The sequence below is a fragment of the Schistocerca serialis genome, chromosome 10 (assembly GCF_023864345.2).
Source record: "Schistocerca serialis cubense isolate TAMUIC-IGC-003099 chromosome 10, iqSchSeri2.2, whole genome shotgun sequence".
Taxonomy (NCBI): Eukaryota; Metazoa; Arthropoda; class Insecta; order Orthoptera; family Acrididae; genus Schistocerca; species Schistocerca serialis.
Genome location: NC_064647.1, coordinates 159,766,244 through 159,781,140, shown reverse-complemented (window position 1 = coordinate 159,781,140; position 14,897 = coordinate 159,766,244). Strand labels below are relative to the sequence as shown.

At 44.4% G+C, this 14,897-nt stretch overlaps 1 protein-coding gene across 2 annotated transcripts in view; it reads right to left on the bottom strand.

The window, feature by feature from the left end:
* Nucleotides 1–14,897, bottom strand: part of LOC126424862 (uncharacterized) — a 544,468-nt gene that overhangs the window by 273,496 nt on the left and 256,075 nt on the right. For both annotated transcript variants that reach the window (XM_050087676.1, XM_050087677.1), the window contains exon 5: nt 13,265–13,470. In XM_050087676.1, coding sequence (XP_049943633.1) covers nt 13,265–13,470 — 206 coding nt within the window. The remainder of the gene's footprint in view (nt 1–13,264; nt 13,471–14,897) is intronic.

Genomic DNA, 14,897 nt, shown 5'->3' with positions numbered 1-14,897 from the left:
AACAACCATCTGCACGAACAGTTCGACGACGTTTGCAGCAGCATGGACTATCAGCTCGGAGACCGTGGCTGCGGTTACCCTTAACGCTGCATCACAGACAGGAGCGCCTGCGATCGTGTACTCAACGACGAACCTGGGTGCACGAATGGCAAAACGTCATTTTTTCGGATGAATCCAGGTTCTGTTTACAGCATCACGATGGTAGCATCCGTGTTTGGCGACATCGCGGTGAACGCACATTAGAAGCGTGTATTCGTCATCGCCATACTGGCGTATCACCCGGCGTGATTGTGTGGGGTGCCATTGGTTACACGTCTCGGTCACCTCTTGTTCGCATTGATGGCACTTTGAACAGTGGACATTACATTTCGGATGTGTTACGACCCGTGGTTCTACCCTTCATTCGATCCCTGCGAAACCCTACATTTCAGCAGGATAATGCATGACCGCATGTTGCAGGTCGTGTACGGGCCTTTCAGGATACAGAAAATGTTCGACTGCTGCCCTGGTCAGCACATTCTCCAGATCTATCACCAATTGAAAACGTCTGGTCAATGGTGGCCGAGCAACTGACTCGTCACAATACGCCAGTCACAACTCTTGATGAATTGTGGTATCGTGTTGAATCTGCATGGGCTGCTGTAACTGTACACGCCATCCGAGCTCTGTTTGACTCAATGGCCAGGCGTATCAAGGCCGTTATTACGGCCTGGGGTGGTTGTTCTGGATACTGATTTCTCAGGATCTATGCACCCAAATTGCGTGAAAATGTAATCACATGTCAGATCTAGTATATTATATGTGTGCAATGAATACCCGCTTATCATCTGCATTTCTTCTTGGTGTAGCAATTTTAATGGCCAGTAGTGTAGCTTAGCCACAGTTTGGGGGATGTTTCCAAAATGAAATTTTCACTCTGCAGCGGAGTGTGCGCTGATATGTCAGATTAAAGCTGTGTGGCGGACCAAAACTCGAACTCGGTCTCGAATTCGAGTCTCGGTCCTGCACACAGTTTTAATCTGCCAGGAAGTTTCATATCAGCGCACACTCCGCTGCAGAGTGAAAATTTCATTCTAGATCAAAAGGTGGAGTATCAACCGGCATCATATGACGGTCTCTTGTGAGAGGCGTCGGATTGATTTGGTAGGACTCGGAAGCGTTTTCTGGTCAACTCCAGCCACATTTCCCGGTGTGCGGGCACGTCTCAGAATGTTTTTTGACTTGTTCTACACTGATCCTGTCCGGCTCCATTTTCGGACTACTCATTATATGGCGCTCTTTGCTGGGGCTCTCAAATCATTAAACTTCTCGGTAAAAAACTGACCACACATTTCCACGACTTCATTGTCACGTAACTTCCCACAGCAAACAGCCGTTGCTCGCCCCTTTGCACTGCTCCACTCACACTGACACAGTCCGTACTACGGTCTGAACCGGTGTCGATCACGTGGTGGGTGAACACGTGGGGTGATGTGGCTACATGCACATTTCCACGTCCAATAGCATCCACTCGCTCTGGCCACTTTTATTTGCTCCACCCTGTATTTTTTATTTTGATCAGCATAATAGACACATATTTATAGCTGCTTACTTTCACCTAAGTATTTCGTGTTTTACCTTTCTACTAAAAGGGAAACACAAAACTTGTGTCTATTCACTCTGCTGTCTCATGATGCCAGCATCTAATGAGTTTATCGTCCTTTTCACGGTACATGTAGGACCTTCGAGTGCTTCGGCAATTTTCTACCAAGCACATATCTCTTCCTTCGGCGTTTATGCTGTGTATCGCTTGGATCCCACAAGCACATATGACATCTGTATTCTTCCACGAGCAAAATTACATTCTCTTCGGACCTCTCCACCGCCAGCGCATGTCAAGAGCAATACAAGTAGACGCAAGTAGAGAAGACAGCAGACGAAAACTTTGTCTACTGATAGGTGAGCCGTGCTGGCCGCGGCTTATGCGTTGGTTTAAAACTTGACTGTTACTCTGCGTTGGGAACTTTGGTGAGCGCACTATAATTTGGTTTCCCGCGGTTTTTGCGGTTATGCCGCGGTTCTTCCTCTTTCCACGTGTGGCAGCAGCGGTGTGTATCGATATTCGCACCTTGTACTATCTTTGGTCTGGTGCTTATAGTTTGCACCTAGCCGATGTGCGGCAGTCGGTCGGTTGGTGTGGATCAGCCAGGAAATCTCCGCGCGGCGCAGTGGGCCGGGCCCGCTGGCGGTCTCTACGCAGTGTCGGACTGTGTGGGAGCTGTTCCGATCGCTACGGGGTTCGTGGCTCACCAACCCAGGACATCAAAGTTGAGTGGTGATTTAATTACCGAAGCCAGTCTGTTCACATTGTGCCGTTGGTTTTCACGGTTGGCTGTTCCCGTGAGCAAGGGCGAGTATTCGATTTGGCGAAAATTTGACCAGCATACGGTGGAGTTTAACTGTATTTGGGTTATTTGAAGTCCAAGTGCACCAGCGGAATTTTCTGCCTTGTGGCCATTATCGTTCCGGTTACCTGCCCTGGCCGCTGACGTAAAATTCAGGCAGTGTCCTTTCCTCACCGTGTTGTCGCTGTCCAACACGTGTGTGTAGTTTTGACAGCTTATGCATACTTGGTTGTGGGTGGCTACGCCTTTACTTTTTGGCTTTGGAGTTCCTTGTGTACTGGTCGGGCGGAAAGCAAGTCGTCTTGTCGGTGGGTCCGTTGAGTGTCTCATGGTTGGGTTGCCGGCGGATCGGATATAGCTGGGCCGACTACCTGTCTCCCCAAAGCGAACGTTAATATTTCAAGTGCAGATCCCCGGAAACTGATGAGCGCCGCTGGCTGTGCTGACTTTTCTTATTGGTGTTTGCCGGCCGGAGTGGCAGTGCGGTTCTAGGCGCTACAGTCTGGAACTGAGCGACCGCTACGGTCGCAGGTTCGAATCCTGCTTCGGGCATGGATGTGTGTGATGTCCTTAGGTTGGTTAGGTTTAATTAGTTCCAAGTTCTAGGCGACTGATGACCTCAGAAGTTAAGTCGCATAGTGCTCAGAGCCATTTGAACCATTTTCTTATTGATGTTTGATTGTGTATTTTAATGGCTTACAGCTGATGGTTTGAATTCGTGTGCTTTTAGTTGAGTTTTAAATAATGGGCCTTCAGCCGTTTTAAAATTGAAAGTTCCTTGCTTGTCAAGCCTTGCATTGTTTGGGCCTTCAGCCTCTTTTAAAATATATTTTTCTGGATAAAGCTTTGGGCCCTCTGCCTTTTGAAAATTTATTGTAGTTGTGTTTTTCAATCATGGACCTTCAGCCGTCTTAAAATCTTAAATTCCTTACTTGTTAAATTTTAGATTGTTTGGACCTTCAGCCGCATTTGAAAAAAAAAAAATTTAAGGATAAAGCTTTAGGCTTCCTGCCTTCTAAAAATTTATTGTAGTTGTGTTTTGAATCACGGGCCTTCAGCCGTTTTAAAAGTAAAATTCCTTATTGTTAATTCTTGGACTGTTTGGGCCTTCGCCCTCATTTGAAATATTATTTAAGGATAAAACTTTGCACTTTCTGCCTTTCGAAAATTTATTATAGTTGTGTTTTAAATCATGGGCCTTCAGCCATTTTAAAAATTAAAGAGGTTGTGCCCTTATGCCATAATATTGTGTCACATATTCAGTCGATAGTTCAGGTCGGAAATTTGCGCTGTAATGTTTGGGCAAGTAAATAAAGTTATAAGTCTTCGAGTGTAACTGACAGCCGCTCATTTTTGGCCCCTTTCCACAATTCCAACTACCTGTTCTGTCCTGTGGATTTAAACAGGAGTCTCAATAGAGTCGAAGCGTAGAAGACGCGAATTTCTTTTGATCGTTCGCTAAAAGACGGACAACCAGTTGAACACGAGCGAACGCAAGCGAATGCGGACCGAACACGACCGAATTCCGTCTGCTTATACGCGCCTATCGTGTACACCAGAGAGAATTCTCGTTCGCCTTTGCATGGTCGTTTGTGTTCGCTTCACTTATTTTTTTTTTTTTTTTTTTTTAGAAAAAAATCGGAATGTAGTTATCGCAGTGAGAGACTGCAGGCTATTCAGACCCAGAGATTGTGATGTGACGTAATGATAGGGTCCCTATTCACAGCGGCCACGCCTGCTGTGTGAATAATACAGCCGCTGTTGTACTGCTGTATGGGACGGCGTGGCGGCATAATTAATGGGAGAGCGCGGCTGGCCGTGACGTCTGCCCGTCTGTCCCCCATACACCACGCGGATGCCTGCAGTTGCTCTTGTCCAGTGCCCACTTCATGTCGCTACAGCACTGACCTGCTATTTGGGCTATACAGACTCAAATAAATCATCACGGAAACTGCACTGCTAGATATTACACTGAAGCGCCAAGGAAACTGGTACAGGCATGCGTATTCAAATACAAAGATATGTAAACAGGCAGAATACAGCGCTGCGGTCGGCAACGCCTATATGAGACAGCATGTGTCTGGCGCAGTTGTTAGACCGGGTACTGCTGCTGCAATGGCGGTTATCAAGATTTAAGTGAGTTTGAACGTGATGTTATAACTGGCGAACGAGCGATGGGACACAGCATCTACGAGGTAGCGATGAAGAGGGGAGTTTCTCGTACTACCGCTTCACGCGTGCACCGTGAATATCAAATGGTTCAAATGTCTCTGAGCACTATGGGACTTAACATCGGAGGTCATCAGTCCCCTAGAACTTAGAACTACTTAAACCTAACTAACCGAAGGACATCACACATCCATGCCCGAGGCAGGATTCGAACCTGCGACCGTAGCGGTCGCGCGGTTCCAGCGCCTAGAACAGCTCGGTCACAGCGGCCGGCTCGTGAATATCAGAAATCCGGTACAACATCAAATCTCAGACATCGCTCTGGCTGGAGAAAGATTCTGCAAGAACGGGACCAACGACGTCTGAAGAGAATCGTTCAACCGCTCAGAAGTGCAACCCTTTCGCAAATTGCAGTAGATTCCAGTCCTGGACCATCAACGAGTGTCAGCGTGCGAATCATTCAAAGAAACATCATCGATATGAGCTTTCGGAGCTGAAGGCCCACTCGTGTACCCTTGATGACTGCACGACACTAAGTATAACGCCTCCCCAGGGCCCGTCAACACCGACATTGGACTGTTGATGACTGGAAACATGTTGCCTGGTCGGAAGAGTCTCGTTTCAAATTGTAGCGAGTGGAAGGACGTGTACGGGTATGGAGACAACATCATGGATCCATGGACCCTGCATGTCAGCAGGGGACTGTTCAAGCTGGTGGAGCCTTTGTAATGGTGTTGGGCTTGTGCAGCTGAAGTGATGTAGGACCCCTGATACGTCTAGATACGACTCTGACAAGTGACACGTACATAAGTATTTCCCCACAACGTACAAAGCTGGGTGCTATTCCAATATAGGAGAACCTCAGTAGTATTGTCGATTTAAGATTGCAGTACTGGGCCACCAACAAGTTTCAGCGTGCGAATAATTCAACGAAACATCTTCGATATCGGGTTTCGGAGCTGAGGGCTCACTCGTGCACCCTTCATGACCGCAAGACACAAAGCTTTACGCCTCGCCTGGGTCCGTCAACACGGAAATTGGACTGCTGATGACTGGTAACATGTTGCCTGGTCGGAAGAATCTCGTTTCAAATTGTATCGAGTGGACAGACGTGTACGGGTATGGAGACAACATCAAGGATCCATGGGCCCCGCGTGTCAGCAGAGGACTGTTCAAGCAAGTGGGCGTGTGAACTTGGAGTGATATGGGACCTCTGATACGTCTAGATACGACTCTTACAGGTGACACGTACGTACGCAGTTCCCCACTACTTACAAAGCTGGGGGTGCTATTCCAATACCGGAGAACCTCAGCCGTGCTGTCGATTTAAGAAGGGAAAATCAGAACGGTCTGAGATGTGAATTGAAATTTTTGTTAGGGAGAGAATGCGACTAGGGGGCAGCTGCAGTGACAGGATGGTGTAGTGGATGACAGATCAGCTTAGTAAGCAGGAGACCTGTGTTCGAGTCCCGGCCGTGGCACAAATTTTAATGCATTACTTCAGATTTTGTCCTTATTGAACTTTATTCGTTTAATGTTTATTTGGTACGTATAATCTCAGCTATAGTATATGTCTTTGATATGTACTTAAATTCTTTAATACCACGACTGGTTTGTAAGACCGGATAAATGTTGTTTCGACGATGACATGTCTTTTAGCAAGGTCGGAAATTTTTCGACATTTCAAATTGCACCTGAGAGCGGCTATAAAGCCGAAATCATGGTTTTGTAAAATAAATGAGTACAAATCTAGTCACATGCACACTTAAATGTTGAATGTATGTTTGAATGTATGTTGAAACATGATCATCCTGGGAGTTTGTAGCAAATTGCAAAACTGGGAAAATTCGCGCCATCCGATGTTTTGCTTCATTTGTTTGATTGTGGCAAGAAAAGCTGAAATGATGGTCGTTGTTTTTATCAGATTTAGGCCGTCACCTTCTAACTTCCATTTAATCTCTTTAAATTTAATAATCAAATCTGTTAAATAAGCAGTGTCTGGTTCCAGCTTCATTAAGTTTTCATTTCAGCTTTGCTATTTAGCATCCAGAAACTCTTAAACAAACCCATAAAGTGAGGAAAACCTTGTTCATCATAAACCTTTTCACAGCCACTGTTATTCGTTGCGAAAGAGTTGTAGATAAAGTTCTCGTCATTTTCTTCACAGAACTAAAATTAGCCGCGTTTAGTGTAATTTTATTTTTTGTGTTCAAGACGAATTGAAGAAACTGATGTAGTCTACTACCAGGATTTTTAGGAAGCAGATGTTGACGATGGAGGCTCAGTACGTTTCAGGTAAAATTCAGTCGTATAGTTGTATGGAGAAATAGATGCTTTTAGTATCATGAATCACTTCATCAATACGTCTTTGAAATGTATTGTCGCTGAAAAGAATTATTGTGGTTGTTACCAGATAGTATGCGGTATTCCAGATTCTGCTATAAATAGCGAGATATTGAAAGACGCCAGAAAACTATCATCACCTTTTTTTATGACGTCGAAGCAAACATAATGTCCATAGCGTGTCTGTTTTGAAGTTTTTCTTTAGGTATTTGTTTGTATTTCAAATTGTTACTTGTTTTGTCAGGGGGACACATTCTCTAGTCATCATCCAGTTTGGATGGTTTTATAGCGTCATTGCTTAACACATTCTTACGTAAAAGGTAGATAGATATTCGTGTTTCCAACTATGGTTCAATGAAGACAAGCTTCAGATAATCATCACTGCGCTGTCTACACTTGTTTTTGTATTCGGCCTTGTTTAGTGTCAGTTATATGTGGACAAAAATTGAACTATACGATAAGACGTGGCAACCGTCTCAAACTCAAGCCAACCGCGCATCTCTACGCAATTATCTGAACTACAAAACGAAAATCTGATAAAACATAATTTACTTACTTGTCTCCGGCACTCCCAAACAAGCTCATCTGAGTTGTATGGTGCTTAACCATAGTCCGTTCACAAAGAGATGAAAGATATCTGGCTCGGCAGTCAGTAGACTTCGGTCAGCTCATGTCTTGTGTCCGGCCAGCGATGTAACTGTGCCGTACTGTGCTGTGTCGCAAATTAATACGTCTCTTCATCAGTGATGAAGCGGTTCTTGCCCCATCACGAACAGCGCCAGATACTCTTTGCACTCTTGGTGGAGGGCAAGGGGTAGTGCTTTATGGAGTGGGGCTAGAAAAATAATTAGTAATTTTGCTGAATGCAGGAGACTGAAAATACAAACAGTAGCTCCACCCTCTGCATTGGTCGATCTGGCAGTGACGTACACAGGAGCAAGTTTCAGCTGCCTGAGAAGAATTAAGAGTTTTGACTGCGACCTGCCACTCTCGCGGGCCCTCATTAGCATCTAACGCACCTTTTTTTTCCGCCACTGCCATAGAGCCTCAGCAGACTGGGGCCGGCAGCTGGTGGTCGATGTAGACTGGTTCACACTGAAAGGTTTATATATCATGAGAGATGGCCATTATGTTTGGAATGTGTGTCCTTAAGGGTGTCTTTAGATGCCTAACACACGGACATACTGAATAGACACTGAATTTTATTTGAGATGGTCCCTGGTGTGACTGTGGGTAGAGGGTGGTTTTGAGACGATTTCATGTAGAGACGGCACATGTGGAAAAAACGTAACATGAATGGAGATCTTATTTTAGTGCAAGCGCTTGCCGAATAATTATTGCAGTGTAAATATTAAATTTTGTTCAACAATATCTACGTTTTGGTACCTAGGACGAATTATCTACTATGCGTTCAGAATCTTAATTATGATTCGTCATCCTCCATATTTAATTAAAATAAAGGGAAAGACCAAATTTGTAACTCAAATAGTTGGGCGGAACGGGATAGCGGTCCGCAATGTGATTGTACTGCTTCCTAGACTGGAGAATACTGCGCCCTACTGTAGTGACAGGTTAACTTTTCATTTATTTATTTATTTATTTATTTACACGTCAAGTTCGGTAGGACCAAATGAAGGAGCAAATCTCCAAGGTCATGGAACGTGTCAGTACATGAAATTACAACATTAAATTAATAACAGATAAAAATAAATGTTTATGAACCCAAAAAGAGTCAGTCCAATGCAGTCAACAATGCAACAAGAATCAGCTTAATTTTTCAAGGGACTCCTCGACAGAATTGAAAGAGTGACCCATGAGGAAAGTCTTCGGTTTCGATTTGAAAGAGCGTGGATTACTGCTAAGATTTTTGAATTCGAGTGATAGCTTATTGAAAATGGATGCAGGAGTATACTGCACACCTTCCTGCAGAAGAGTCAAGGAAGTCCGATCCAAATGCAGTTTGATTTCTGCCGAGTGTTAACTAAGTGAAAACTGCTTATTCTTGGGAATAAGCTAATATTCTTAACAAGATATGACAGTAATGAATATATATGTTGAGAGGCCAATGTGAAAATACCCAGACTCGTGAACAGCCGGCCGTGGTGGCCGAGCGGTTCTAGGCGCTACAGCCTGGAACCGCGCGACCGCTACTCTCGCAGGTTCGAATCCTGCCTCGGGCATGGATGTGTGTGATGTCCTAAGGTTAGTTAGATTTAAGTAGTTCTAAGTTCTAGGGGACTGATGACCTTAGCAGTTAAGTCCCATGGTGCTCAGAGCCATTTGAACCACTCGTGAACAGCGGTCGACAAGAGGTTCATGAACTTACACCACTTATTGCCCGTGCCGCCCGTTTCTGAGTCAAAAATATCCGTTTAGATTGGGAAGAATTACCCCAAAATATAATACCATACAACGTAACCGAATGAAAATAAGCAAAGTAGACTAATTTTCGTGTCGAACGATCACTTACTTCAGATACCGTTCGAATAGTAAAAATGGCAGCATTATGTCTTTGAACAAGATCCTGAACGTGGGCTTCCCACGACAGCTTACTATCTATCTGAACACCTAGAAATTTAAACTGTTCAGTTATCATATGCCCATTCTGTGAAATTAAATCGTCAAGTTTTGTTGAATTGCGTGTTTTGAATCTATAAAAACTTAGTCTTACTGTGATTTAGCATTAGTTTATTTTCTACAAGTCATGAACTGTACTACAAGTGATGACCTATACTATTAGAAACCGAGCCAATGTTGCACACAGCATCCTTTACTAACAAGCTAGTCTCATCAGTAAACAGAAATATTTTAGTTACTCGTAATACTAGAGGGCATATCATTTATACAAATAAGGAACAGAAACTACGGAAGCGAAGATGCGATAGACATTTTGACTTGGCTTGGAGTGCGACCTGTAAGTGAATTTTGACCTTCACGTTTCTAGTTAAGTTTTCATAAATTTTGGTGACTTTAAACGCAAGATAAGCCGTTAGTTCACAACTGTACTCCATCAATTGGCTTGTAATCTTATAGTGCAAATTATTCGCTATAGTTAGTTACATAATTCGTTTAAACTCGCCAGTTATCATGCTACATAAAAACTATTAACCTGACATGGGTTCCTGGCGCGGAATGGGCGGAGCACAATGGGATAGTATCTCTTTCTGCACCTTCATCTTTTTTGATGCAAGTATATTTCACACAACATACTTCTTTTTCTTCCTTTCTTTTCCAGATGATGTGAAGACTGATGAAGAGCAGTTGCACATTAAATAAATGGAGATGGTAGTTTCGACCATTTTATCTTCTTTTTTTTAAAGCATAGGAGGAGTCTGACTTACCCACATCAATTATGGAAAGGTACTTTCGTAAAACGAAGAATAATCCCCACAATAGAGCTGACAACTCAGATGGTAAATTTAAACATGTGTTCGCTGCAGAACAAAAAGGCGACTGGTAACATACATGAAATCAACAGGCAGCAGATATTTTAGTCCAACGATGAAACACCTCATTGTTAGACCATTAGCCTATCAGCTAGATCAAGGAAATGCCTTACCACACAGATTTCACAGTGAAACTTGTCTAGCTAGGCATAACTGCCCTATAGGATTTTTACTAGGCTTTCTGTCTTGTCTATTCACAAGCCAGAAAACACACCTGGTGCATGAGCGATGAGACTCAATAAAGTAACAGTATTAAACACTAAAAGTAATCGTAGATAATGATATTAAAATATCTTCTTACTGTTAACGTTTTTTAGATTCCATATTCAGTAGTGTAAATTGTTCACTAAACAACTTTATCTTAGTTTTAAGGTGACATTCTTAATCATTTCAACGTTTATGCTATAAATGACGAACCGCGCGGTATGGAAAACATCTAAGCATGTCTTTGAAAAAATGTAAACAATACATAATATAGTTTTAAGTGACTTTCAAATAAAGCACGTAAGGCTACACTACAAGGTGATTTTTTTATACTTTTGGGAAGTGTTTTCTTATACTCCCTTAATTTACAAAAAACTCCCTTATTTTACAGAAAACTGTTAAATATCAAGTATACCGCTATGGCCCCGAGACCCCCTAAGTGTTTATTTGAACGAGTTCGCACTGTGTATGACAATTCGAAGTAAGGATATTGGTTACTGTTAACGTGATTCACTTCTATGTTATTAAAGAGGTCCGAATACCACTCCAATCTAAATTAACCTTTACATTCATTGCAAGCATTTCGCTATGTTATCCTCACAGTTTTAATATAAATGGTAACATTACTGCACTGTCACGTCTTGCGCTATTGTATAGATAGTGAGCTGCATATTTTAGAAAGATAATAAAGTTCTCATGTGGCAACACAGCCTAAGGCTATTAATCACGCAGCAATTTATTTGATGACAAGTAGTTCAACACTTCACATCCTTACAACTGAACAAGACAAAGCACAGCTCAGTTATCCATTGCAGGTAAGAACCAATCGTAGGGCCTAAACAAACTTTGTGAAGTGGAATTAGGAACTGTATTAATTTGTAAAATTTTCACGTTTCTCAAACACGGCACAGGCATTATACGTGATAATTAGTCAGTGTGTTGTGGTTGTTTGATGAGGAAACGGTTCTACGTATTACTCATAGCCAACCTTTGTATTCAGTTTCGGTTACAGATAGTCAGATACAGTTTACCGTAACTGCCACCACAGACACTGAAAGTAATCCGCACAGTTAATTTTCATGTCCAAAAGTCAGGTAGCAAAGGCTGTTTTAGATCAACGTCATGGGCGACGCTGTAATCGGAGTTTAGTACCCTTGGTTTCACGTTACTAGCAATGAAATGAGATACTCTGTTCTTGTAGAAACATTAAAATAAAAGTTCGTGCTACTGCTATAGTGTACAAGGTATACAGTAATGGCGATAAGAAATATCCTTAAGCAAGAGGTGTTGTCACATACAGTTACCAAGTTTCAGTTGGTTAGTTTCAACATTAACGACATTCCTCATCAGCTACGAGTCCACCTGTCCCTTTTTGTCTATGATATTGCAATCCACACGAAGAGCTCCAACCTGATTACATCGCGCAGAAACTCGGGAGCATAATGACGAGCGCAGCTGCAGCAAAGTGTTGAGAGGCACACTCCTACACGTATGAGTCATGCACAGTAGTGATGTACACTGAAGCACCAAAGAAACTGGTATACAGGCATGCGTATTCAAAAACAGAGATATGTGTACAGTCAGAAAACGACGCTGCTGTCGGCAACGCCTGTATAAGACAAAAAGTGCCTGACACAATTGCTAGATCGCTTACTGCTGCTACAGTGGCAGGTTATCAAGATTTAAGTGAGTTTGAACGTGGTGTTATAGTCGGCGTACGAAAGATGGAACACAGCATCTCCGAGGTAGCGATCAAGTGGAGATTTTCCAGTACGACCATTTCACGAGTGTACCGTGAATATCAGGAACCCGATGAAACATCAAATCTCCGACATCGCTCCGGCCGGAAAAAGATGATCTAAGAATTGGACCAACGACGGCTGAAGAGAATCGTTCAACCTGACAAAAGTGCGACCCTTCCGCAAATTGCTGCCGATTTCAATGCTGGGCCATCAATAAGTGTTAACGTGCGAGCCATTCAACGAAACATTATCGATATGGGCTTTCTGAGCTGAAGGTCCACTCGTGTACCCTTGATGACTGCACGGCACAAAGATTTACGCCGACAATAGACTGTTGATGACTGGAAACATGTTGCCTGGTCGGACGAGTCTCGTTTCAAATTCTATCGAGTGGATGGATGTGTGCGGTATGGAGCCAACCTCATGTATCCATGGACTGTGCATGCCACCAGCGGACTGTTCAAGTTGGTGGAGGCTTTGAGATGGTGTGGAGCGTATGCAGTTGGAGTGATATTGGACCCCTTATACGTCCAGATACGACTCTGACAGGTAACACGTACGTAAGCATACTGTCTGATCACCTGCATCCATTCATGTCGATTGTGCATTCCGAAGAACTTGGGCAATTCCAGCAGGACAATGCGACACCCCGCACGTCCAGAATTCCTACGGAGTGGCTCCAGAAGCAATCTTCTGAGTTTAAACTCTTTCGCTGGCCACCAGATTCCCCAGACATGAACATAATTGAGCATATCGTGCTGTTCAGAAGAGATCTCCACCCCTCTAGTGCTCTTACGGATCTATAGACAGCCCTGCGGGATTCATGGTGTCAGTTCCCTCCAGCACTACAGAAATTAGGCGAGTCCACGCCACGTCGCGTTGCGGGACTTCTGTGTACTCGCGGGGGCTCTACACGATATTATGCAGATGTACCTGTCTCTTCAGCGTAGTACAAGACGGCATGCTGGGTACTCACCGTCCACTCGAAGTAGGCGGATGCGTCTCCGAACGGCCACCTGGACTCCAGCCAGGTGCTCGGCTTGCCGGAGCCGCGGCCACGCCCACCGTCCCCGGGGCCGTCGACTTCTGCGTCGTCAATGTCCGCCGCATCTACGCCGCCCCCGTCAGTGCCGTTGTCTGCCTCATCGAAGTGCACCACCGCCTCCGTCACAGCGCCGCCTCCTGTACGTGGGACACAAAACCAGTAAGCATCTACGTTGTGGAATACGATTCTTGAAGCGGTTGTAAAGGAGTTTTGAACTACTATTATGCAGCAGAGAGGTCTGAAGGCATGGTCGAGTGGCAGCAGCGTTATTTTTACACTTGAGAAACAGAGGGCTGGGTGGTAACAGCAAACAAGTGGATATACTGGGTGGTTAAAATTAAACTTTCCCTCTTTAACAAGTTAAACCATCATAACGACCGGGAGAGCGGTGTGCTGACCACAAGCCCCTCCTTTCCGCATCCTCATCTGAGGATGACACGGCGGTCGGATTGTCCCGATGGACCACTTGTGGCCTGAAGACGGAGTGCTTTTTCTTTAACAAGTTATAACGCGGAAACTAATTACCGTAGCAATACCAAACTTGCGGACATTAATGTCAAGGATGTGAGGAAGAGAAATAATGCAGAATCAATTCAATTGAAGAACTTTTAATGTAATGCTGCGGTATATCATATCATTACATACCGATACTATTAGTGCTACAAATATGGCGGCCATCAGTGTTCAGGAGGGTCTAAAGCGCAGGGTTGCATTCTGCACAGTAGAACGAAGCATGTCTGTAGGTATGCTGGCTACCTCTCTTGATATGCTGCGCTTCGGATCAGCACACGTGTGAATGTTCCCCTGGTAAACTCTGTCCTCCAGACAGCCCCACGACCAGAAATCACATGGAGTCAGATCATGTGATCGTGCCGGCCAGGCATTTGGAAACGATCGGCTGATAATTCGATCGTTTCCAAATGCGTTTCGGAGAAGCAGGTTAACTTCACGAGCGAGGTGCATGAAAACGGTTGAGTTCCATGCGTCACTCTCCTGCAGGGCAGGCTTGACATGCTGGCGAAGGATATTGCAGTAGCGATGGCCAGTCATACTGCACGTCTTTAGTTGTTGAGCGCCCACCTGTTCAAAAAGGAATGGGCCAATGATGAACGAAGCCGTGAAGCCACACCACACGGTGACACGTTCACCACACAGAGGATCTTCATGCATAATCACTGGAGGTGAAGATCCCCACACCCGGCAATTTTGTGTGTTCACCTCACCTGTCAGAAGAAATTGAGCTTCGTCTGTCCATAGGAAGGTCCAGGGCCAGCCCTCGTCAACTTCAATCCTTGCGAGAAAGTGGAGAACGAAGCCAACACGTCGTTGTGCGTCCTGTGGTGTAAGCTGCTGTAGGATACGGGTCTTGTACGGAAACCATTTCAGAATGGTTCGAAGCACCTTCCGGGATCTTGAACTGTCGTCTTTGACACAGCAGGTGCACTGCCTAACGGTCGGGAACTGCGCGCAACATTGTCTGCCATACCAACAGCGATTTCATCAACCAACTGTGGTGCAACCGGTCGGGGGCCTCTTCCCAGACGACGCCCAGATCTCCAGTTGA